The 27,218-nt window shown below is 39.4% G+C and overlaps 1 protein-coding gene across 1 annotated transcript in view; it reads left to right on the top strand.

Annotated features, from left to right (window-relative positions):
* Positions 1 to 27,218, top strand: part of NBEA (neurobeachin) — a 4,581,458-nt gene that overhangs the window by 1,812,240 nt on the left and 2,742,000 nt on the right. Inside the window, exons 28-29 of the mRNA XM_044072852.1 lie at positions 23,602 to 23,625; positions 26,312 to 26,492. Coding sequence (XP_043928787.1) covers positions 23,602 to 23,625; positions 26,312 to 26,492 — 205 coding nt within the window. The remainder of the gene's footprint in view (positions 1 to 23,601; positions 23,626 to 26,311; positions 26,493 to 27,218) is intronic.

Below are 27,218 nucleotides of genomic sequence, written 5' to 3'. Positions count from 1 at the left end.
GTTATTGCAACAAAATAGTAGTAAGAATATTTATTTATAGATATAAATGTGATTCTGTATTCTTAAGGCATAGTGAACAATGAGGGTAGCTTAAATGCTTTATTAGGCAATTAATCAGCTTATTTGTGAGGGGTGTTGAGTATAAAATACAAGTAGGTTTATTTTGTGAATTTTCTGATGAAGTCCTTGTGTTATGGGATGTAAATGTGGTGATTTCATTGAAACATTCATTAATAAAGGAATTGTTAATTTACCTCCTTGCTTCTGGTGTTCTGGGGTTTACAAAGTATTGGTTTTATTGGTCGCTACATTTGTGTAGTTTTTCAGGGAGGCTTTTTTCTCCTGTTGTGTTTTTGGTTGTGATGCTGAAGTTAGTACGATCAGTGTATTGCAGCAGAATAGTAGTTTGATGTATACTGCGTTTATGACATTCTTTGATGGGAAGATTTTTGTTTTCCAAGGTGTGATGATGTGAGGTATTGCCAGCTATGCCAGTAGAAGTAGGGCAGTGGATGTGTAACATATGCAAGCAAAGCTAGCTGGAGTTTTGTAAAGAATGATATGTCATCTGTATATCAAACTGATTTGTACAGCTGCTTGTATTGAAAAATTAACCAACAATGGGTCCTGCTGGACAGAAAAAAGAAATACACCTGTGTGTCAAACTGTATTATAACTGTTGAAATTAATATTGTAACAGATGATACTGGAATAGAAGAGGTTGATCTTAGTCCAGCTAACTTTGAAAAATAGTCTGAAATTAAATTACCTGGTAGGCCAGAAAGATTGTATCTTACAGTTCTGATTGTAGCCAGAGAGGAAATGTCTGAAAAAACAAGGACTAGGAATCTTGCTGTATTGTCTTTAGCAGTGAAATAATTGCAACCCTGGAAGGGTGGAAGTGTTGAAATGGTTTTATGGCTTCCAGGTAGCATAACTCATCTTAGCAAAGCTCTGTCTCTGTGTGTGTGGTAACACATGTATGTGAGATTCTGGTTCAGTTTCTAGTAAAGGGGGGTAGTGTGGGAACTAGAAGTCAAATGACCAGGTGTATGTGATGTCATTCTGTAATCCAGCACTGAAATGCTGTTTTAATACTAGATGACTATGTGCAGATAACAGGTGTAGTAGCACAAGATGATATAAGATTTAAACATCCTGTCACACTGTTGAGTAGATGAACTATTAATACTAGATGAGACAGAAGTCTCAGAGCAGCCTGTTTTGAAACCTGACCTAGAAGGATCCCTCACCCACTTCATCTTGCCTTTCAAGTCTTCTTTTATTAATGCTTCATTTGACGGAACATCTCTGTTTGGTCCCAAGGTTAAAGACACACTCGCCAGGTGTGAGAAAGATGGGAGGACTTTCTTCTGTGGGCGTATGCTTCTCCATTCCTCAATAGCCCTATTCCAGGAACCAGAGAAGGGGAGGCTATGGTTCAAGAACTCCCAAGGGCCTTTCCAGGATGCACGTGGCAACAACTTCCCCCAGGGCAGAAGGGGGAGTAACAGTGGAAGACACCATGCAAGAGGTGACCCAGAGAATTAGGGTTCCAGGGATTCTTTCTCTGGTAACTCCCATCAGCGCTCCTGAAAGGAGGCCTGATTGCCTTCCTCTGGAGGCAGTCAGAGTTCCTGCACCAATCTGCCTAGCTAAGGATAACAACGGACAGTTGGGTATAGAGGATTATAACCAGAGGTTACAATATCCTTTTTTCAGAAGACCCAAAAAGACTAAGAAGAGTCCCAGATGTTCAATCCAGTCACAGGGATGCAGCAGTCTTAGAAATTCAAAAACTGCTTGACAAGTCATCAAAGCAGTCCCACCAGACCAGATTTGATCCTGGATTTACTCAAGATTCTTTTTAGTGCCAAAGAAAACGGGACTGGAGACCAGTTCTGGATCTCAGTCAGTTGAACAAATCAATTCAGCAAACCAAATTCCTGATGGTCTCAGTTCAGTCTATACTTCTGTTCTTGGAAAAAGATGATTGGATGTGCTCAATAGATCTTCAGGATGCGTATTATCATATAAAATGGATAAGCAGTCCAGAAGGCCTCTGCACTTTCAGCTGGGAGCCAGTCACTATCAGCTCAGGGCACTGCCCTGTGGTCTCACCATAGCCCCCAGGGGGTTCACCAAATGCATGGCAGTGGTAGTAGCTCACCTCAGACTGCTAAGATTCTGGGAGTTTCCATATATAGACGATTGGCTCCTTACCGCTCCCACCAGGTGTCTACTCGTGACTTTAGGGATTACTATAAACTATGAAAAATACCATTTAGAACCATTTCAACAGCTAGAATTCATTGGATTGATGCTTGATACAATCACCAGCATTGCTTCTCTTCCCATAGAAGGACTTCAGAGGATAAGATCGCAAGTCAGTCAGATCATTCACAGCAAGAAAGTAACAGCGAGTCTCCTCCTACAAAACTGTAGGGTCAATGGCAGCCTCTCTTACTCTAGTCCCTCTGGCGTGATATCACATGCAAATTCTTGAGCGTCTCCTGGCATCCCAGTGGTCTTTACTGAATCAACCAATGTTGAAATAATGAATTTACTCCAGTTAATTTCACAGGATATACTCAATCTAGTCCAAAAAATGAATAAAAGTAGAAACACTTAGATTATTAAACAACAACAGAGCTTTTGGGAATCACCCTTCATCAATATTTAACCTTCAGTAAAACAACAATTTAATTTATATTAAATCAAATTGAACACGACACAGCCATCCAATAAAGCTAGTCAACTAATCACAAATTAAAACACATTAAATACAATTTTTTTTTTTTAGAATGGTAAGTGATGATTTTTTTAAATGACAAGTGAAATTTTATTATGCCTTTTAATTTGTGATTAGTTGACTAATTTTATTGGGTGGCTGTGTCATGTGTTCAATCTGATTTAATATAAATTAAATTGTTGTTTTACTGAAGGTTAAACACTGATGAAGGGTGATTACCGAATGCTCTGTCTTTGTTTAATAAACTAAGCGTTTCTACTTTTGGATTCATTTTTTGAATCACCCAGTATCCCATTTGAGCTCCATCACCAGCTATTGCAAGGAAAACCTGATTTGGTGGCTTCACTCCAACTAAATCTTGTTGGGCTGTCCATTTGTCCCCCATCAACCCCAAGCCATAGTGACCACTGATGCCTCCCAGATGGGGTGGGTGTGCATTATCTGGGAAAGACAGTCCAAGGCACTTGGTCCCCACTGGAGGCCAATTTGCATATCAACATTCTAGAGATGAGATCAGTGCTCTTGGTGTTGCAGCCATTTCTGGAAACCCTCCCCTTGGGAACAATTGTGATTCAAACAGACAATATTTCAATAGTTTGGTTCATCAGCAAGCAAGGGGGAATCGGATCTTACCCTATTTGTCAAGAAGCACTTGAGTATGGCAATGGGCAATATCTTCCTGCTGCTTTCTAATAGTAATGCACATATTAGGAAGCTCCAATGTGATTGCGGACAAATTGAGCAGAACCATCTTTGTCTCACCAATGGTCTCTCAATCCATTGGTGGCAGAAAAGATATTCTGCCACTGGAGCCAACCTTGTTGTGACCTGTTTGTGTCCCCTCTGAACAAGTGCAGCAGTTACTTTGCCCTAAACCCCCCCCCACCTAGCGGAGTCACTGAGAGATGCTCTCCTTCCTGTTGGCCCCCCGGTCTATTGTACTCCTTTCCCCCAATTCCTCTAATATGCCAGTTTCTAAAGAAAGCAAACCGGTTAAAGAACAGAACAATACTCATCCCCTCATTCTGGCCTTGACAGGTTTGGTTTCCTTTCCTTTGGCCTCATCTTCGGAAAACTTGGATACTGGACCCAGCTCTAAACCTGTTGTCCCACCTGGAGAGACTAGTTCATCTAAATCTTCAGCATCTGAAGCACACTGCATGACCTCTACAGTTTCCATGATTGCCAGGCATTCTTCTGTCACTTCCCTGCTTCATCACAGCATTGTAGCCCACCATAAACCTTCAGCAAGAAAATTCTACCTTAGCAAGTGGTCAAAGTTTACTAAATCTGTGTCAGACTCTAATCTTGACCCATATTCTGCACCAATTGATAAAGTTCCGGAATTCTTAACTTTAGTCTATGAGGCAGGAGCATCTGCCTCTACTATTCTGTGCATCTTGCGTCAATCTCTTACTTTTACATTGGTTTAAATGGCTCATCCCTTATGTCCCATAACCTTTGCAAAACTTTTTTGAAAAGAAACTTAATGCTCAGACCTCCATATAAAGAACCCTCTGTACCATGGGATTTGAATGTGGTACTTCAATCTCTTATTTATTATCCCTTCAAACCTTCTGCAAGTTGTAACTTTAAGTTTTTATCCTGGAAAACTTTATTCTACATAGCTATTACTTCTGCTAGAAGAATGTCTGAAGTGCAGGTCTTATCCTGCAAACCTCCCTATCCTAATCTGTCATAAGGACAGCCTCTCCCTGTGAACGAATCCTTCCTACCAAAGGTTTTGTCTGACACAAATATTAATCAGACTGTACAACTCCCAGTCTTTTTTTCCCAACTTCTCGAATAAAGGGGAGTACTGTCTGCCCTTACTAGATGTGCACAGACAATTACATTACTGTCTTCACAGAACAAAGGAAATCAGAAAATCTGATCAGCTATTTATTTCCTTTTCTTCAGTCGCGTTGGGAAGTTCAGTTTCTAAAGTTACTGTAGCTAAATGGCTAGAGACTGCATCACCTTTGTTTATAACAAAAAGGAAATTCACCTACCAGGACCTGTAAAAGCCCATTCAACTACAGCAATAGCAGCTTCTGTAGTTTTTCATGCCAGAGCTTCCTTAGATGATATTTGTACAGAGGCAACATGGGCATCTCCTTATACATTTATTACGTATTGCAAACTGTACCTTATCTCTAGGGGACATGCATCATTCGGCTTGATGATGCTCAGGAATATTCTTCGATGAGACCTCCCAAGGTTCATATAGCTAGTGACTCTTCCACAGTCGAGGATTAAGTGAAGATTGACAACATCAGATAAAGAAGTTATGTCTTACCATAGCATTCCATCTGTGTTGTCGATCTTCACTTATCCTTGACATCCCCCCCTTCCCCCTGCCTTTAGATCTGTTGGTTGATCGGATTTCTCCAAAGATTGACTTTCATGAATCTGTTCTGATCTGTTATTTCTTGGCTGTCACTATTGTTTGAAAACTCAATCTGAGGTAATCTTGTGAGGAGCATTATGGTTAGAGCTTAGCTCGAGAATTTTTGGAAGGCTTGAGCTGGAATAACAGACAAGTAGGTTCCGAGGCTTGGAATGAGCCCGCAGTCAAGGATAAGTGAAGACAGACATCACAGATGGAAAATTATGGTAAGATATAACTTCTTTTTTTTCTGTATCTGTGTGAATCTATTCATCTATGTTATTTTTAATATTTTCTATGATTGAAACTCTGGTGTTTATTGTAAATAGATATTTAGTATTTTCATGTTCTTTTATTATTAAATATATTTAAACTTTTCATTGTGGCTGGTCTTTTAGAGAATATTTTAACCTTTGAGAGTACTTATATTTATTTGGTGACATTAGCCACTCCCGAAAGCCTTGATGTTTGTAGTCTGGGCAGTGAGGTGTAGCCAGTAAATCTGTGCCAGCCTTTCCCAGGTGAGTTTGTGTGTGTGTGTGTCAGCTACTTGGAGCAGGGACACAGAGCAATGGCTTCACATAGAGGGAGGTGGAGGACTTGGCCTGGGACACTTGGCTGAGGACTCAGCTCTGTAGCTGGGCCAGTGGAGAGTCTTATTGGGGGCCTGTAGAAAGAGAGAGGGAGACCCATACCCCGGACTTGAGTGTATTCCTGTATGCTCTTAAAGAAAATTGTACTTGGTGCAGAGAGCTGCATCTGGAAATACTGTGTGTATCTGTCGTTGTTCCAAGTGAACATCCCTCACCAGTGTCAGTGGTGAGGATTCAGGCTCCTTGATTACTGGCTCAGAGGAGGGACTTAACGCAAAGATCAATTACTTCAAGCATCAGTAGTGGCTATTTTTGTATTCTAGACAGTTGATTGGGATTTGGTACAACAAACTGTAGAAGTTAAACGTTTGCTGTTGCAGAAAGACTTGGTCTGTAAACCACAACTAGCAGTTATAGATTGCAAATGAGACTCAGGAAAAAGGAATATAAAAAAGGATAAAGGGAAAGGGTGTCCATTACACACACAACTTGGGAGGTCAGTTAGCTTTCTGTTAAAAATATATGAATTTTGGGGTGTTTTTGCCAAAGTTTTGGCAGCTTTGTCAGTTCCATGGTGTAGAAAGGTAAAGCCCTAACTAATGTCACAGTTGATGCAAGATTTACTATCAGCTCAGGTGCCTGCACTAGCTGGCTGCTAAGGATGGGAGTAGGCAGCTTATGCTGGCTCACCCACCTGGGAAGGTGGAAGGCAGCTCTGCCTTGCCACATGGATAACACCTACTGAGTCCACTTGGTGTTCCACCCAGTAGACTTCTGAAACAGCAGGTTGATACTGCCATAGTGCATTCACATTAAGTAGCTGATGTGAAATTAGCTTGTGGTAGCATGCTTCCCAGTGGTAGGTAGCATATATGGGCTCCAAGGAACTAGCAAGGGGGTAGAGAAATGTTGTCGCAAACAGGCCATTTGGGAGAAGGTAGAGGAGCAATCAGACAAGGTCTAGGGGAATACAAAAAATATAAAAGTATTGCCAACTTATACTGTCTCTGCATTGTCGAGGCCAAGACCCATGGACTGAGTAGGGTGGACTTGGACAGCAGACGGATTGTTAGTGTATCCAGTACTGCTGTTGTGATGAGACTTGTGTGTCATGACACGAAGGATGAAATAGAGTGATCTACAAATGAATGATAGCCAAATTTCACAGAACTCTCAATGTATAGTGGTAAATACAATCCTGGTTACTGAATTAGTTGACTACAAGGGAGTACCCAAGTAAGCATTGCTGTATGTCTCTCAGGGCCTGTAGTTTGTTTGTGTCTTTTGGCTTTTCCTGGTTAGGGGTCGCCACAGCGGAACTCCGGTCCGCTAATGATTGGCAGTAGATTTTTACGTGCTGGCTTGCCGGGCCTAACGCACAACCTTCAACGAAGGAACGCCCATTCACGCATGTTGCCACACAGAAGACGCTCTAACTGAGAATCGAACGGGCAACATCTAACTGTGAGGCGACAACGCTACTGCAGCACCACCACCGCAGCATTCTCAGGGCCTGTAGTACCAAGACCAAATCAGAAGGTCTCATCGTTGTGCCTTTTTGTATTAAAACAGTAATTCTATTGGAATGTGGTGTTTTTCTAGTAAACCGTCCAGGTCAGTAAATAAGTTGAGTTGATCACAAAGTACATAATCACAGTGTACATTTATATTGTGAATTCCCACAATGCCAAGCCTTTGACAAGTCAGATGACCATATATAGCAAGAGTTTACTTTGTGTATTTATTACTTTTATTTTCACAAGTACTGTAGCTTCTGACCTAGCATATGTGATAGCCAAAATAATTTGTTTATTTTTATATTATGATGTTTTACCATGTAGGTGAACTTGGTCATATGATACTTTTTAGTAATTACTGTGCCATAAGGGAGGGAAATAAAGCAGGGGCACATGTAGAATATTAAGTGGAGAAAGAGTATGAGTTTATTTGAAATGTGTACTGTCAAATATTCTGAATGTACAGAGAAAAGCATTGTGTTTTATTAGTTCAAAAGAGAATAGCATTCACAAAAAAATAAAAAATAGCTTGTGATTATATAATCCATTTACATAATCTGAATTAAGAGATTATTTGTTATAAAGACGCCTTACTCTTGATTTAAATACTTTGAATGATCTTGGGAGAGGGTGCTAAGGAGATGTTTTTCAAAGTGGTAGCATTGAATCATTTCAAAATAGTCTTCTTAAAGATGTGTATGAAAGAAGAAATAGAATTTCTTATATTAACAAGGTTAAATTCCATGTACCTATTGCTAATTTGTTACAAATCCTGCCTGTGAAGTTTTAAGATGAAACAAAGCCTAAGCTTAGCTTGTAGCATTCAGCTAATCATTTAGTTACAGTGAAGAACTAAACAAGATAAGGACAAAGCAGCTTTCCCATTCATGTGTACTGATTCAAGTATTTAAGCAGATAGTACCTTTCATTGTTCTTCAGTATTTACTTTAAACACGGTGGTTTAATTATTAATTCTGAGTTTTTCTTGTCATGACTCTGATTCACACGTATGGAAACAAAAATGCAGTGTGACACATGCTTGATTGCATTTCTTTTATCAACTTTTATGATGTCCATATGTATTTCATCATAGTTCCACAATGTGCAGGTTACTCAACCAAAAGTCTTTGTGATTTACTTTTCTGCAGGTTTTGTACAGCTGATTAAATGCAGGACATTTCTTTGTACCATGTGTATAGTCGCACATACGTAATGTTATCTGTCTCATCCTACCATGCTCTTTGGTACCAGTGTTATTTTTCTTATAGTTTTTTTACCTTTTCTCTGCTTGTAATTTGTCCCTTTTCCTAACTGTCATGCAACTTTACAGAGTTCTAATATCGCAATTTATGCGTGAAAATATAATTTTGCTCACTATGTACACACCATTAGCTGTTCCTCTTTCATATTTAAAATCCTTCCACTTTCTTAAACTTTATTAACTCCATACAGTATATTACATAAATGTGCAATCTTCATGCAAGGTACAGCCTTATGCCGTCAGTGGTTGGCTGCTTAATTTCCTATTGTATCCCTATTTTCTCCTCCCTTGGTTCACCCTTTTCCTCCTGATATGATTTTTACTTCTCCTTTTTTAAATACAAGTAAGCACAATCTGTTCAGTCTGCATGCATCGTTAACATTTTTCTTCGTCTTCCATTATTGCATATGTATACCTTAAACTATCCTCTTTTCCCCATATTTTACCCTGTCAGTTGCTAACTGCATCCACTCCTTCTTGGAATATTATCCATTTGGGACACTTAACTGTTTGTTTTTGTTATGGCCTTTCAATCACAACTCATTTTTTAGTAGCTTTTAATTTCACTGTTAGTTTTTCTTTTGTCTTCCATCTTCTGGTAATTACTTTCTTTGCCCCAGCATAGCTACAGAAGGAACGATTTAAACATCTTGCATTTTTCTTGAATCACAGCTCAACAATATAATCTCATTAGTAAGTGTTGTCTTTTCCCCTGCAGCAGCACAGTGGAGCAGCAGATAGCATTGTCTTCACATAGCAAGAGGTTCCCTGATTCAGTTCTTAGCTGTGGTGCCTTCTGTACAGAGTCTGCATGTCCTCCCTGTGCTTGTGTGATTTTTCTCCAGGTGCTCCAGTTTCCTCTGACATTCCAAAGGCATGCAGTAGGTGGAATGGAGACACTTGATAGGTGTGAATGCATGTACGAGTGTTTGGTTTGAAAGAATAACCATGACAAGGCTAGCCACCCAGCAGTGTCAGCCTAGGCTCTAGTTGATTGTCACTGTTGAAGTGGCACCAACACCCCTTGTGCAAAAATGGGACATAGAGCTTGAGAATGGCTGGATCCTCTTCCCTGCAGCATCACTAACCAGTTTTTATTCTTCTTTACATTCTGTTAAACTGTCACATCCCCAGTACATATGCTCAGATGTTCCTCTCTCAACCTTTTCATATCCCTTGGTATTCAGTGATGCCTACACTAAGTGTACAGTATTCTGAGTGACAACACACACATAACTCATACCTTCATTCTCCTAATGTTATATTTCCTACTGATTTTCTTGCAGCTTTAAATATTGACGGGGATTCATAAAGGTACATGCACACAGTGTAATCTGTGAGTTACTAGAAAGCACAGAAAGCAAGGTAGGGATGTTCCTGAACACTTAGCATGTACACTTTATTGAATTGTCAGGAAATGCTCTCCGTTTGACAAAACATTCTTTGAAGCTTAGCTGTTGTGTAAAAATATTTGTGCAAACACTTCCACCCAAATATCCTGGATTTTCTTTATTTTTGTTGCAATTCTGGGAGCTAGACACATTTCTGTCTGTTTTTTTCTCTGTATAGTTTTTGTGCATTATTACATCACTCATATTTTAAGTCCCCTGTCTCTCATTTCTGTCAACCCCCACATAGCTCCTCAAAACTAATTTCTCTGTCTCCCCCTCTCTTTAATTGTCTCATTCTGGCTTCAGTGTATCCCCTCTATTTGTAAGTCTTTCATTCTCCCTTCCTGTTTTAATTAGCCCTTTGTGTGCAAGTTGCTGCATAGGTTTAAGTTGGATATCTATCTCTTTTCATCCCACTCCTTCCATCCCCCACCAACTTTATCTGTTCCCAATATCACAGTTCTGCTTTCCTTTGTTACGACAGACCTTCCTTTTTACCCTTTATCTTACTCTGCTAATTCCTGTCTCACATCCTGCAGATAATTTCCCCCTTCCTTCTTTTATTTGCTTCTTTTTTAATATTTGAGTAAACTGTTTTTATAATCCCTTTGCTGTCTGTCCTCCTTCCTTTTCCATCATCCCCCAGAACATTGCTGATTCCGTACTTTTCATGCATTCCTCCTTACTTAGTATCATAGCTTTCCATTTTGCCCTGTGTATATCATCATATAGCAAATATCTAAGCCTCAGCTGTGTAGCCTAATGGTAATCCTTCAGATCTAGTAATGCTACTCCTTCCTGTTCCAGTAGCAACTGTAAACAATACCATATTACTCTAGCCCTCCTATATGACAGATGAATTCTCATAATTTCATACTAATACTTTTCCAAATTTCACGCCTGGAGTGTAGAAGTACTCTTATCCAACACACAATATTAAGAGGACTGAAGACATTTTCAGAGCCTGAATCTTAACCGTCTGCTTCCATGAACGTTGTCTTCCACTTTGATATACTGTTTACTACTGTCTGTTTTATTTCATCCCACGTTTCCTTCCTTGCTTGTGAATTTTTTCATTAGCGGTATCCCTAAGGATCTCATTCTTTGATGTCCCCATAAATAGGAGAAATGTTGCACCAATTCATGCGTGAACTTAGTTTGTTGTTGTGACCTTAGTTTTAGAAGTGTTTATCTTGTGTCCCACCAACTTCTGGTAATTATTTAGTGTCTGAAATATGTTGTACACCTTTACCTCTTGTGTTGTATATAAGATTATATAATCTGCAAAATGTGCCAGTTTCTCTTTTATGTCTTTCTGCTTATACACCTTTAACCCTGACTCTGTCCTCCTGCTAAGGGTTCCAAGTATAAGGCAAACAAAAGCGGTGACAACGCTTACCCATGTCTAGTTCCTCTTAATAGTTATAGTTGTACTGACAGGCTCCCAGCATATTTACTTGTAGCAGACATCCCCTGGGAAATCTTTAATATTAAATTTATTCCGATCTCTAGAAAGTGAAATTCTTCTAATGTTTTAGTGAGAAAAAAAAACAAATCTGTTTACCCCTGTCATAGGGCTTTTCAGCATCTAGTCCCAGTAATTCTACTGGCTTATGTGATATTTCTGCATCTCCCTATATCAGTAATCATCATCATATTGTCAAATGTCTGTCCTCTACGAACCATTTTTGGTCCAAACCTGTTATTCTGTTAACTACCCTTTGTGCCAGTATTATCATAAAAACTGTGTAATTGTGATTAAGGATGGAGATGGGTCTGTATCATTCCTTTTGATATAATTACTGTCACTGCCTCCTTCCAGGATTTGGGTACCTCTACCACATTTAGAATGTGATTAAGTAAGTGTCTGTGTATTCTTGTAGTTTTTCTTTTCCAAACGTTCATTGGTAAGATATCCAGCCCCACAGTTTCCCCAGTTTATGGTGCCTTATGGCTTCTGTGATATCTTTTTCAGTTATAGGTTTAACCAAACTATCTGTCTTAATCTGTTAGTTCAGAGAAGTTGTGTTTGAAAGTTTTCTCTAATCTTTTCTTCCCCTCCTATTTCCCATATGTTTATAAATCTCTGAAATAGTTTCTAATATTTTTCTGTTGCCTTAACATTGTTTGCCATTATTCCTGCATGAGTCTTAACTTTATTATTGATCATGCCCTCTGTTACCCAAGTCTCAGTGGTAACATTTGCATGCATTTCAGACTATTTTCAAAGTACAGCAGTTTTAGATCTGCCACTGTGCTTTCATTAACCTCTCATAATTATTCCACCATGTGTTGTCTACCTATTAATATTTGCTCTTGTACTGTTCCACGGCTGCCTGCTTTCCCTTTCTTTGTAATACCTCTATTTTCTCCTTTGTCTGTCTTTATTTTTTATTCTGTCGATATATCTCTGGTCTTAAAGGACAACAATGGGATTATATTATTAAATGCTCAACTTCTCTCTCTCTTTTCTCCTTATTTACTGACTTTGCTATGAATAAACAGCAATACAACATTTAAAACATTTTAAGTTGACTGTTTCTGTCCACTAAAACAGTACCTTACTGTACTGTGTTGGTTTCACTTTCAAAAAACTTTTGTCCCACCCAGTAAAAGTCTCCAATTCACTGATGTCATCAGGGCCACTAGATACAGGTAGTTTTCTGGCCATTTCCCTCCCCAAACTGACATCCCCACTACCATCCTAAAAACCCATGCCACAGCTCCCTGGTCCTTCCCCTACCCCTACAAAAAGTAAAGGCTAGAAAAAGGAAACTGTTCACGAGTCAAGTCTCCTGCTGTGAACAGTCAATCACAGTAGGTAACAGCTCAAATTACCCTTAGCACTTTGAAAGCTAGGGAAGTTAGGTGTGAAGGGGGATGGGAGAGTCAAAGTAGTACAAATTCAGGTTTCACAAAAGACTGCAGTTTAGCCATTGTAAATAGAAGCAGCAGTAAAAAGCATTTTGAAAGTCTGTTTTGCGGCATTTGCACTGTTTGTGTTTTAAGTAGTCATTGAATGGCATGAAATGTTATTTAAAATTAACTGAAAGACAGCAGTGTATGCATGTAAAATCAGTGCAATGACAGGAGCTGTAGGAAGCAAGAGGCCTGTGTGATGTAATTTTTGCAGACAAGCACTGAATTATGGGATACCTGGAGGCAGACTAAACAAACAGAATTACTTCAAGATGCCAGACTCCATTTGGCAGACTCAGAAATTACATATAAAATATTTAAAAACCTGTAAATAGTCCCAGAGTGGTGTTAAAATGTAGGAAACCCCAAACCATGATGAAATAAGCATGTTTTTTGAGTCTGTGGGTGCAGTTAGCTGTGTATTTATTTTTTCTTTGCATTTATCCAATTTTTCTTAGATTCATAACTGTTACTAGGCTAATTACCTGTGCTTCATTCGCCTTGCTCTGAAACTTTCTAGGTTATCTTTTAAGACTGTTTCTACCCAGTCTTGGAATTCTTTTGTCTTGCAAAAATTTGTGAAAAAGCAGCAGTGGTGTTCTCATAGGTTCATAGGTGTGTACTAGGCTAATGGTCCTGGAGCCTTTACAAGCCTAGACCATAGGATTACTCCGGCATCATGCCACCTGACCGTAGTTCCTAGTGCCTGTGTCGAGTAGAGCCACTAGAGTGATCCCCAGGGTGAATTTTCTGTTTCCCATCCATTCATCAAGATTCTTCTTGAAGAGAGCCAGTGAGGTGCTCTACTTGACATGTATGGGAAGCCTATTCCATAGCATGGGCAGTCTCTGGGTTATGAACCTGTCCCCCCAGCATGTTCTGTTGATTGTGGTAATGAGATTGAGGTCTCTGGAGCGTGTGGTGTGGAGGGATTGGGATTTCTTTAGATGTAGCATTGCTAACCGCGCTGGGTCAGACATGGCTTTGTAAGTCAAGCAGAGATTGCCTCTAAGTAGGTGATATGAGACAGAGAATAGTTGGAGTGTTTTTAGTCTGTCCATATAGGACAAGTATTTAAGGCCTAGGATCCTCTTTGTGAGGTACTTTTGTGGCCTCTCCAGTTGTTGCAGGTGTCTAGTGAGGTACATGCCAAGTGGGGCACTCAATGATTGGTCTAATGAGGGAAGAGTAGAGGGAGACAATGACCTCTTATCTTCCTGGATGCAAAACCTTAGTAATGAGATGTGTCACATAGAAGGACTTTCTGACCACAGTGGCAATGTGGTGGTCAAAAGAGAGGTTGCTGTCTACCTGTGTTTCTAGAGCTCTTATTATAACACCTTCTGTATTCAGTGGATTACCATTGATTCAAGGGAACTGGGTTTTTCCCAAGGGGGGTGACGACACATTTTTTGGCATTGAGCTTAAGGCCATGGTTCTGGCACCAGTCGTTTGTCTCATGGAGGCCTTTTTGTAGGATGGCAACATCACTTGGGGAGTTAATAATAGTCCCACCTTGCAATCGTCTGCAAACTTTGTCAGCCAGAGTCCCTTCATGTTGGCCTGGACTTCAGAGAAGTAGATACCAAACAGGAGAGGATCTAGGACCGAACCCTGTGGGACTCCACTCATGACTGGTCGACAGTCTGACTTGGAGTCAGCTACTTTCACACTGTGGGTTCTATCTGTGAGCCAGTTTTCAACCCACCTAGTGATATAGGGTTGATGCCTAGCTTAGTGAATATTTCTATGATTCCTGAGTGGGAAATGGTATCAAAGGCCTTGGCCAGATCAAGGTAGGCTGTATGAACCACCTTGCCTTCATCCACAGCTCTGGTGACTGAATCAAAAAAGTTGACCAAGTTGAGCAGGCATGATATACCCTTCACAAAACCAAAATGTGTAGGATCCAGAGTTTGGAGATTCCCTATACCCTTGCTTATTAGGTCCCTGATGATGCGTTCCATAGCTTTGCATTTCAGACTCGTCAGGCTAATGGGGTGATAGTTCCCGGGGTCTGTAGTCACTCCTCTCTTGTGGAGAGGGATGACTGTAGCAGTGCATCATTCGGCAGGGAAAAAGCCTGAGGTGAAGCTATGATTCAACAGTTCACACAGGTGAGGTGCCAGTTCACTCTGTAGTTCATGTAGACCACAGCCAGGGATATTGTCCGGTCCCATAGAAGCTGTATTCTTGGCCTTGAACAGTGCTGTTTTAACCTGTGCAGCAGTAATACTGGGTGCCTGGCAGTCTACTGGTATTGTGATTGGTCCTTTGTGGGGGGAGGGGTAAAGTTGGCACTGAATCTGTCTGGCAGTATATTGGCAATGTCTTTTGGCTCGGTATAGGAGGTGCCATTGTGCAGTAGCTCAGAGCAAATCTGGGTATTGCCATGGAGATTCTTTACATAACTATAGAAGGCCTTATGGCTGTCTTTACTATCTGCTGCAATTCTGTTTTTCATAGCTAGATTTAGTTAGAGGATTTGATGAGGGATCTCAACCTTTTGTTGAGGCTGTTAAATCTTCTCCTAAAACATTACCTTGACCTCTACTGGTGCATGATCTGAGATAATTATTGGATGAGTCCTAAGGGCCTGTACAGACTCTCTTCTGTTCTTTCTTTATGTAGCATCTGCCTAAACTCTCCGACATTCTGCATCTTTCCAAATAATAGGTTTTTCTCTACCTATACCCCATTTTCTGAGCTATATCCATCAAACAAAATTTTTGGAAGTAGTTATAAAGAAATCTTCCTTCCCTTTGCATGTTTGTTTGTCTTTGGGCATCCTGATAAGTCTGTCATATTTTTGTGACTAGGTTCCAGTCTCCTAGCACTAACGGTTCTTGTTGGAATGCCAAAATTCACCCTAATACATCTCTTATTTCTTGTATAGTTGGCCTTGAAGGAAGATAAACAGAAACTACAATATTTTTTTTTTTTTTTGCGTTTCCAAATACCTCGTAGTACCTACATATCTTCCTTTTTTTTCTTTCAGTACTACTTTGATCTGAAATTAACCATCTTTCCATATTAGCATCATTACTGCACTTTTTGTCTTGTTTCTCAGCCATGTATAGCATCCCTCCTTTTCACCTTTATAAACTTGTCACATTCTGCTTCATTTAAGTACATCTGTTGCCAGAAGACTATTGAAACCTCACTTTTATTTATGTAGGCCACAACTCATTCTCTTTTTGTTTTCTTCATCTAACCGATTAACATTCCAAGTCATCAGTTTGACTCGTTTGTTATATGCAGGCATGTCTACTGACTTAATCCGTTTGTTTACCCCTTTTGTGTACATCTTCAGTCTCATAGTGTTTTTTTTTACTGAAGTGTCTTCTTTAACCACACTTATTGTTTTCCTTCCAGTTTGATCTAACATCCTTAGGTTGAACTTATGCCCTCCCACATCTCCCCCATAAGCTATATACAAGATGCAACTGTATTATCTACCTTCCTGTTTCCGAGCCATAGCTTCCTTGGCACACTGCCAGGGTGTACTCATCTTTAGTAATTACTATCTATCTTTTGTCCACCTCTTAACAACCTGTCTTTTTTCCCTTTCTCAGTAGCTTTGCCCCATTTTTTATTCTATTTCTCTTGTTTTTAAGAGTATATTTGCTTAGCATTTTATTCCCTTGTCGCCCCATTTGATGTCTAAAATCCAGTATCCTACCACTTTCCCTCTTTCAGTACTGATTCACTGTATTCTCAGATCGTGCTTTTTCTTTCTCATCCTGGGTTTCCCTTCTTCCTCCTATTTTACTACTCTTTCTTTTTAGTACCTCATGAATTCCCATCTTGGTGTTTTCTTCCAAGCCTTACCCTTCTCAGTTCACACTTTCTGTAATCCGTGCATTTCCCTTTTGATCTTATAGTTTTTTCTTTTTATTGCCAGGATCCCATTTCTTCCTATCCAGCAGTCTCCCCTACATACTTATCGCTTCCATCTTTCTCCCAAATTTACCATTATATGAGCTTATATTTGTTTTTTACTCATAAACCTGCTGTCTGTACTGTTTTCTGTACCACCTAGTGTCTGATTGCTTTAAAACCCCACTTTCTTCTGCTTTTCAGTTATGTCTAGTTGCTTTTGTCCTTTCCCCCCACTTACCCATTGGTTTAAACCACCCTCATTCAAATCTGTGGCTGGTGTCAGTCATGCATTCCCTTTCGTGATTCACATTTAACCAATTATTTGCTAACTGTTGGCTTGATGTGTTCCTGTCCCCTTGCCATTTTTATACTTGGTTTTAAATATTTTTCATAGTGATACCATCTCCCATCTTTTAAGACGTCCATGTCTACCTTTCTAAATTTTGTGTATGTTTTCCTGACCAGCATACTAGTTTAACTATTCACCTACTGTTCCTATTCCCTTTTCTGGAAATGTAACTGTCTTGCAAAACAGTCCCATTTGCCAGAATTATTCTCCTTTATTAAAAATCATGTATTACTTGCCTGTTTCTCATGGAACTTTCCAGCACAGTAACCCCCCACCACGTCCTCAGTCCAGTTTTCATTACATCGAAGTAGAACATTGAGTCTGTATCATCTCTTTCATCTTTAGACAATTTCCCATTCAACCCCAACATTCAACTGCTGTAATGCTCCTTTTGTCAATTCCAGTGCACTCCATGATTACATCCTCTTTACTTCCTCCTTTTCAGTGAGTTTACTTCAAACAGAGCGAAGGGCTTAGTAGGGTAGCATTCCTGCAGGACTTTTACTAGCTGTTCTGCTCTGTTCATTCCTGGTTGTGTTTTTCCTTCCATTCCTTCTTCCCTTACAGTTCCTTCATTCTCCTTTTCAGATCTTACTGGACATTGTACAGATCCAGACATATTTTGGGGCTGGTAGAACAGAGCATCCAAAACTTGCTGGGTATGAAAGCTTGAATTTCAACTTCATCTTTCTGGCAAGCTGGATAGTTGGAATATATGCTCTCCAACTATATCTAGCGTGCATAGAATAATCATTGTCCACAAGTAATCTCTGTTTCTCTCTGAGGCCACTCTTAGCACTTGTCCATTTCTCCACAATTTTGAGAGCATCTATTTCTTCCTTTGGTGGGACCCAAACTTGACCAGTGTAAACCTCTGCTGTCTCTGTATTTACCACAAACCTCCTTCTGATGAAGTCCCCCAAGTGGGACAAAAGCGCTTAACCTTTTGTTTCTTTTGTGTTATTTGTGTGGTTTGGATATTAAAACTGTATTTTATGGACTTTGGACTGCAAGCGTTCATTTTTCACTCCTTATTGGTTCTTTGTCTCTGTATTTACCTCATGAACCTCTTCTGTTTTGATCTCCTGTTTGTGCATGTTAGTCCAGTTGCTGAGGCATTCTTTAATAAAAATCAGTGCAGTCCTTTCCCTCTACTTGTTCTGGAATTGCTGCAAAGGAAGGATTGTCCCTTGCAGCACAATCTTCCGTCTCAGTTAATTTTACTTCCAGGTCTTCATATTTTGTCTCATGCTTGGTAATTCTCTGCTTCATCAACTTACCCGCTTCTTTCTATTCCCTTAGGGTGTCCGAGAGACTGGAAAAGATCTCGTCAATTTTCTGCAGCTGTTTATTATAGGAAGCAATGTAGTTTGTCATAGTTCCTCTTTATCTCATCCTAACTTTTATTTTGTGTTGGTGTTGGTACCCCTGTTTGCTTGACCAGATTCAACCATCTCTTCTCACTGTTTTCTTGGCACCTGCCTTTCTTTATTTCTTTCCTTATTTAACCTATCTTCTGTTTTGTTTTTCCCTACATAATTCTTCCTTTGTTTCACTGTTTCTGCTGACATAAATGAAGTTTTATGTAACCTATGAAGCCTTCCTTGACACTATTTTTATCCCTTTTTTAGTCACCCGACTCTGAGATTAACTTACCTGCTGCTTATCTACGTGGCATCATACCAAGAAGTACCACCACACCAGTATCTTTAATAAACACCTGTCTGTTCTATAGCCATTTTATATACCATCAAATTCTGCATCTTCATACATTCAGCTCACTAAATTCAGTCTTTGATCCTTTAATTCAGTGACAGAGGTGTCAATCATTTCTCTGGCAAACTTCTGCCATTAAATACAGTTGTTGAATTTGCAAATATATCCTTCTTCATTTCACAGGTGCTTGGAAACCTCTCTCATCATAATAGTGTTATTTTCCTTTCGCTTAAGTCTCACAAGTATTATAAAGTTGCGGGCATGCGTTGCTTCATATGCATCATGTAAAAGCATAGTACTCTGTACTTTTTTCAGGTTTCTTTGGTGTGCTGCACATAGGAGTAAATCTCATTTATAGACTTACAGATTGGAGTTCTCAGACATGTTGCCTTACCCTGCAAAGCTTCCTGGTGGCTGCAGTTGGCTATTTCTCAAACAAAAGGTAAAGTGACATGAAAGGCTTCAGGTCTAAACTACTATTTGACAGTGTGTAATTGTGTACTCTTCATGCACATTAATAAAGTGTCAGGATACGTGAGCTTTTCTGACAACAACTTCAGCTTTTAGGTAGGGACTGTGCAGTTAGGACAGAAATCACAATTATCCTACTGATACAGTATAGAGCAAAAGCAGTAAACTGTGCTGTACTTAAGCATTTGTCATGCTTTGGTGATTCTGGGGAAATAGTCATATATTTAGTTGCAAGTCCTTGCTTCATCAGTGACTTTGGACTAAGAAAAAGAGCCTGTCTGGGTTTGCATTTCTGCCTGAGGATGTTGTTTCCTCTCCTTTGGTAGTTGTGCACCTCTGATCTGTCCCCTAGTTACCTTCCTGAGGACTGGGATGGGAAGCACTACCTGCCTTCCTTTCCTGACATTTGGTTTAGGGTATTCCACTCTTTAGTAGGACCATGGTCTGGTCTGCTCTGTTTGGGAGAACATATCTCTAGCTTGTGTTAGCCTACTTAAAGAGATGACTCATTATGACCTGTTTATTTTTGTTTCTTGGGTAGGACCCTTGACCATATCCATGACATTGTTTTTTTTGTTTAGGTTTCTGATAGTAAACGTTTATGCTGATTTCAGCATTAGGTTGTGGCCCCTTCCTTGATTTTGGTTTTATTGGTTTGAATTATACCAGTTTTAGGATCAGCCAAAGTGTACCTCAGATGCATTTTTGTTATATCAGATAATCTAAAAGGTAGCCTTCCTTGAAGAGTGTGGGATGCTGCTCTTGTATGCCCATGGGGCAGGGGTGGCCCAAGTCAGCTTTGGATGCTGTGTCCCCTTTATGTTGGGTAAGTATTTATTCATGTATTGCTTTATAGCAATGGGAGTGCTTGCAAATCTTCATAGTTGTTGATTTGTTGCAGGAAGGTGCTTAAGTGAATGGTGGGCAGACTTTCAGGCACAGAGGAAAAACACTTTCATAATTGCATAACAGCATATTGTCATGGGTATGTTTTTGTCCCCATATACAAGAACTTCTTTAGAAAAAAAAGATGCAGAATTCCCCATGTTTGAGGGTCCTCTATAGAGCTCAGCTAATTTGATAAGAAAATTTTTTTTTTGCTTTCTTTTCATCCTCTCCACTTACTATATAGTCCCATCTGTTCCCAGACAGTCGAGCCCTACAAGCCCATTTACTCCGCTCAGGAGGAGAGTCGAACAGCAGAGCAGTGCCATAATGCGTGATGGCAGAGAGGTTTTTTTTGTTTTAGTCCCTACTTCTACTCTTTTTGCGCAGTATGCTGCCTCAGGGTTCGGTGTGCAGTGAGTATCAGCAAGGGCATATCACTTACTTCTGCAAGTGATGTAACCCCTCGAGTGCCCTGCTTACCTCCAAACCAATGCTGTTGTGCAGTCTGTGGTGTCCACTGGGGTGTGTACCTTAAGACCAAGACTCCAGCCATGCACCCCTTGCAGTATCCACCCCCACACACACACACACACACACACACACACACACTGAAGAGAGGCAAGTCTGTAGAACCACATAACTCCTCACTTCCCACCTGCCTGCTCAGATAGGTGCCCAAGTCATTCAATTACCTCTGGGCACGTGGTCACAGTCATGGCTTTCTCCCTCTCTGCCATCAAATCTGGGTAGCATGATAATGGTGTATTCCCTTGCACATGAAATGCAGTTGCAGTTTTGCTGTCATACACATGCTGTAGAAATGGGTTGTGTCAGGATAAGACTAATCAGTTTTGTATTTTTGTTTTGTTTGCATTTGTTAGCAAGGGTGGGTCTGGCTGAGCAAACCGCCCCTTTCACCAGAGTCCTGGGGAAGAAAAGCTGCACAGATACAATGCAAGGCTACAAAATTGAAGTCTTTATGCTTAGAAAATAAACAGACTGACATATGAGGCCAATGTATAAAGTTTATTTGCTAAATGGTAATAGGGTACAATATATGCGCAAGGCCTGCTTTGTTGTAAAGGTGGTAAAATGTTTAGTGGTAAGAGCAGACAAATAAGTAATGTAGAATAGGGAGAGGATATTAAGAGGAGGAGACAAGAGTGCAGGAGTTAGTGAAGTGAAGAGAAATTGGAGGGTAATTGGTTAGTGCATAACCGGTGAAAGGCACTTGAGTGAGAGTGTATTACCACATCCATAATACATAGAAAATATCTTTAGTTTTGATCACCTTTGGTGCAGGTATAAGACCAGGTAGTTATTAACTAGCTGGCTTATCAACTGATTAGTGATAAATCGGGTCTATATTGTATTGTCGCAAGCTGACAATATCGAATCTGATATTGTCGGCACGACAATATCGAAAGCGAAGAATATTGGCCAGGTAAATGGAAATCTCCGTAGGGGGAGATTTCCGTTTACCTCAATGTAGTGTGGTCTCGGAGTTGGTATATTTAAGTAGCAGGGGGGCTTGCCCCATGACTATGCCCTTTAGTTTTTGTTCTTTATACTCGTTCGATATTTTACTGCATCAATCAATTGTGTTTGACATTTATTGCTTCGATGCAGTAAAATTTCGACGAGGTAATATAAACACGATAAATCAGTACTTCTGCACTGAACTCTGCTGCAGTAGTTAGTCTAATTTTAGATCTTTGCATGGTTGGCTGATATTCAAAGATTTTTCGATTTGTCCCAGTTGATTGTAATATATTCCTCTGTTGTTGTTGCGTCTTTCGGCTTTTCCCGGTTAGGGGTCGCCACAGCGGAACACCGGTCTGCTAATGATTGGCAGTTGATTTTTACATGCAGAGTTGCCAGCCCTGACGCACAACCTTCAACGAAGGTATGCCCATTCACGCATGTCTCCATGCAGAAGACGCTCTAGCTGAGAATTGAACCGGACAGCGTCTTACTGTGAGGCGGCAATGCTACCGCAGCACCACCACTGCGGATTATAATGTATTCCTCTGTAAAGTTACAAATGTTTTCTTTGTTATTGGATTACTCATAATTTTTGAGCTGTTCCCATTCAGGTATTGCTTACAAAATCATGTCACTAGAGCAATACCCTTTCCTCCTTCAACAGAAACTTAAGCTGTTTCACTGAAAGCACTTTTGGCGAAACTGTGAGGAATTTTTTTTGCAAGGGAGTAAGCCCCCTGCACCTCCCATGTGGGGGACACCCCTCCAACCCCCCCCAACTTAAATGTACTTGCTCTGAAATTGTCCACAATGGAGAAAAGGCAATTCACTGTCAACGAAAATGCTTTTGGCAAAACATTTTTGTTGAAACTGCAGTAGCATAAACTACTGTTGGTCAGTTAACAGGCCCCTGTGATTACATATTCAGGTGTTAGAAAGTTACTAATGAGACCTGAATTTTTCTGCTGTTGAGGTTTTCATGTTACAGGTGGCTTATTTCTGTTTAATTATTGTGAATGTCCACTAGAAATGTAGGCCTAATGTCAACTTTGTAGTTTAAATCATTATTACCTTTGGCCACAGCTCAGGTGCTTTCATTTTGAAGAAACTTCTAAATTCTTACTGTAAGCCATTTAACTCTTGTACCGTGTTTACCCACATTTCATTTCATTATTTCCCAAATGAGCCTTCTCCATGGCAAATTGTTTAATGCTTGCTGAAATCTGTTCACAGTTCAAGATCTTGGCTTTCATTCTCTGTATTTTGTTACAACTAATCATAGTAACTTGGCATTGTTCTCTGATTTTGACTGCCTACACTTCTGTTATTGGTACAGCTGCTTTCCCAGGAGTGTATGTTGGAACTAATTGTGTGTTGATTCTTAAATAGCATTCATTTTTAAGAACAGGAAAGCACCCAAGTTAACATACTCCTGTTCTCAATGCACTTTTCCAACTCTAGAACTTGGTGGTTAATTGAAACAGTTGGTAAGGGATAGTGGTAGTTTACTATGTAAATAGCATACCTTCGGTAATATTTGTTAGTTTACCCAAACTTTTTAACAAAATCTGATAAATATTTGCATCAAATAGAAACTGTTGTTTTTGGTGCTACCACCTTACTAATTTGTAGTTTATTAGGTAAAAGAATGTAGATTTATGATTTTTGCTTTCCTCAGTGTGAGAATTATCTTAGCAGGGTCTGATTTTCAGACTTTTAGTAGCATCCCATTAATTTTGAAGTCTGCTTTGTACTTAACCATATACATGTAGTTAATGGCACATTTTATTTCCAGTATGGATGGGCATTTTTGAAATATCCACTGTGAAGAAAACTCAGTGTGCTTATATATAAGGGGAACATTTTAAATGCTATTATACTTTTATAATATGTTATCATGCTCTGATAGTCAGTTCTACTTTGTTTTGATTTTAATATTTTTCTTTTGTTTTTGTGTTGTCATGATCTGTTGTCTGTTGCATGTCCAGGGTTCTAAGGTTAGTACTGCTGCTGTAAGTTTCATTTTATTTTTCCATTATTTTTGCATGTGACTTGCAATACGTGTAGCATTTTAACCTGCTTTGGCCATATGGGATCTGATTTTAATGAAGTATTAGATCTGTATGAAGTTTATATGTGTATGTCTAAACTTCAAGACAATATTTAAATAAATAATAACCATGTCAGTTATAGATGCTCAGCAACTACTGCTGCAAAGTATTTTTTCTTATTTGTCACATAAAAAGAAAAGCAAACACCAAAAAGGTTTCCATGCTGAATGTGTTCTGGCAAAGTTCTGCCCACCTTTTCATTTTCTTTCCTTTAACATAAAGAAGTTTAAATTTGTCAGCTCTCTGTAGAAATGATTTCTTACATGGATACTTTTATCACCCCACCCCCACCCCCATTGCCTTCCAGCCATCAGCTTTCCCATTTGGCATTGGCCATTTTGACCCATTTGTTCCTGTTACTGGGTTGAGAGGCAACAAAGGAAGGGATTGTTCTTGGGGCATTCATCAGAGCTTTTTCTGTGTGAATCATTAATAGCCTGTTCATACCCGGTGAGAGTCCTCCCAGGTGAACAAAAGACATAGTACACACACCCCTCCTTGGAAGAGCACATTGTGTGTGTTTCCTTTGCCCCCTTGGGGAAATTGGTGCACTTTGTGTCACGGTCACAGCCACTATGCAGACTCATGACGGGGCTTTATTTCTCTGTGCCTGTGATCATAGCTATGAAGAAATGTGTATCAGCATTTACAACCCTCTAAGAACTAAATTATGGGATTTGGCCTGACATTTCAAAGCATAGGTTATAACTAATAAATATTTCAGCAGGTTTTATTTGGTATTACATGAATTTTGACTTATCTTGTAAATTATATTTGAATATTGCTGTTGTATCAACTACTTTCTCCCCCAATATTAATTTCTTCAAAAGTCTAGGAGTTTTAATTCTTTGATTGGAATGGACTAGATTCCTACATTAGAACATAGTTGAAGTTCAGGAAATCAGCATCACTTTGGTTTGTGATGTCTGCTAAGAGTGGTGTTAGTATTTGTATTGTGCCCAGGATTGCTTGTTTTTTGTGGTTTGTATTGAGTAGCTGTGTTTGTAGCATGTTTTGATTCAGAAGCTTATTAAAATGTACTTGTAAGTTGTAGTCGGAAATTTATAACTTATAGGTGGCATCTTAATGAAAGAGAAAACTTGGGTGATTAAATGATAATGCAGTAACCCCTAGAGAAAGTTCGCATTTAAATAGTAACCAACTGGTTTAGAGTTCCGTGACTGCATGTAAACATAACGGTAGAGTATGCTGAATAAAATCCAGTACGGAGTTTGAAACGCAGCCAGTCTTTATTAAAATAAAAACAAATTGGTTAGCGCTTTCAAGAGTAAAATCCCCACTTCTTCAGACCCTAATGCAGCATTTTTTCTAAGTGTATCTAATGTAAAACTATTAAAACTACAAGAACCAACAACAGTGAGTAAAACAGATTGGTCATTATGAACTACATTTCTTAAAAGGGTAACAATCCCAAAAGCAAGGAAAAAAATAAATATATATATATAAAACAGCGCCCAAGCTGAGGTTCGAAACTGAGCTACCTCATACTACAGCAATATGTATGCATGTACATAAAACTAATCTATATAAAACATTAATGCATCTGTGGCTCCCCATAAAAAGGTGTATGTGAAATAAATGTGTGAATTCTAAGACGTTAACATATACACACATTTTATTTAAATAATGACCTAGCTTTTAAAATGGGCTTGAGTGGCAAATGTCCATTCAGACCCATTTTGCCATCCGCCCTAAGTCATTTTATTTCTTAAGCTTCTGTATAATTAGACAGATCTCCCTTACATTCACAGTCATTAATCTTTTCTGTCTTCTCTCTATTTGCTTGTTTTTTGACTTGGTTAACTACAGATTGCATCCCGATTGCCCCTGAAAGTAGTATTGGTTAAAGGGTTTTCCATGAGTAAAAAGTTCACTTGCCACCGCTGCTGTGACTAACTTTAGCAATATAATTTTGTTAACTATTAAATGGATCCCCTGCAGAGTTATAGTCACTGTTCTTGAACTGCAGTTAAACTGGGTCCAGTGATATTCAGTTTCCCCATTTTGTTTTCTTTCATATCACCTTGATATTGGGGATAAGAAGTACAGTTATAAACATGTATGGTAAGCTGAACTGTGTCTGATTATGAAGGCAGAAGCTGCTCTTTAAATGCATGTACTTGAAACAGTGGACGTTATACAGAAGTGTTTGCTTTCACAGCATGCAGAAGAGGTAGATACCACTTTGTAGTATGTGTGTGAGAATGTTACACAGTAGACTCTGCAGGTTCAGAAGTGCACTGCCTTTATTGTTACTGCTCTTTCCATAGCCACTAACCGTTTAAGTAGCTAATATCTTTCCCAGAGGATGTAGGTATCCATTCTAGGTAAGGTGTTAGCTGTAATAACTAGGTTATCATGTGATAGATTAAAGTCTTATTACAAAGAAGCATCACTGTTGTTATCTGTGTTGTTACAGTAAAGATGATCATAGCTTCTTTGCCGATTTTGAGAAATACTTGTTGAATAACATGGTTTGGATAACTTAGATGATTTTAGTAGGCATCTCATATGCAGATATACTTTTTGTAACTATTTAAATCTCTCTTTAAATCTCTCTTTAAAGACGGAGTTGGAAAATATTGAAGTGACACAAGGGATGTCATCAGAAACTGCAGTGACCTTCCTCAGTCGTCTTATGGCTATGGTTGATGTACTGGTATTTGCTAGTTCTCTCAATTTCAGTGAAATTGAAGCAGAAAAAAATATGTCTTCTGGAGGCTTAATGCGACAGTGCCTCAGGCTTGGTGAGTCTTCACAGAATAATATAAACAGTTTGTGTAAAATATTAATTGAATTTGCAAATGATTTGAGATTTTTGTCATCTGATGTGTAATTTTCACCTAGAATTCTGAATGGGCATAACATGATTCTGTGAATTTTTTTCTAGTTAAGTCTATATGTGCACAAAAAGTATCTTAACAAAAAACACAGACAACACAGCTCTTACAGACAGGACATTTTTTTCTAATTCTTTCAAGGTATGTGAAGATGGTTATGAAAGTTACCTAGGGAGGGGGTCTCTACTTCTGACATGTAACAAAAAAATTTGAAAGGTTAAGTAGCCGCAGAAGCCTTCAGTTAAGGAATGAAGAGGTAGAAGGCATTCCACCAGTCCTCCAGATGACTGCAGACACCATTCTTGGTGAGGCTGTGCCTCGTTCTCATCCAGCTTAGCACCCGTCCAACGGTGAGGTTCCTGTAGTACTGATCCTTCCATGTGCAGATGAAAAATTTATGTGGCTGATTCACAGACCTCAGAGGAGGTGTCTTGTGATGTACAGATTACATGTAAGAGTGGGACATTTACAGGACATCTGCATTTGTAGAACTCTGCCAACTTCACCTAAATTGGCTATGTCATTGGTTGAACTCAAGGTCTTCATAGATGACAACCAAGAAGATCTTTCTCGATTCATTTTTGGGAACAATGCTATCAATGTTGTAGCTCCTACCAACAAATTAGTCTAAAC

The sequence above is a fragment of the Protopterus annectens genome, chromosome 5.part1 (genome assembly GCF_019279795.1).
Source record: "Protopterus annectens isolate FY-2018-M chromosome 5.part1, PAN1.0, whole genome shotgun sequence".
Classification (NCBI taxonomy): domain Eukaryota; kingdom Metazoa; phylum Chordata; order Ceratodontiformes; family Protopteridae; genus Protopterus; species Protopterus annectens.
This window is presented reverse-complemented; position numbering and strand designations above follow the sequence as displayed.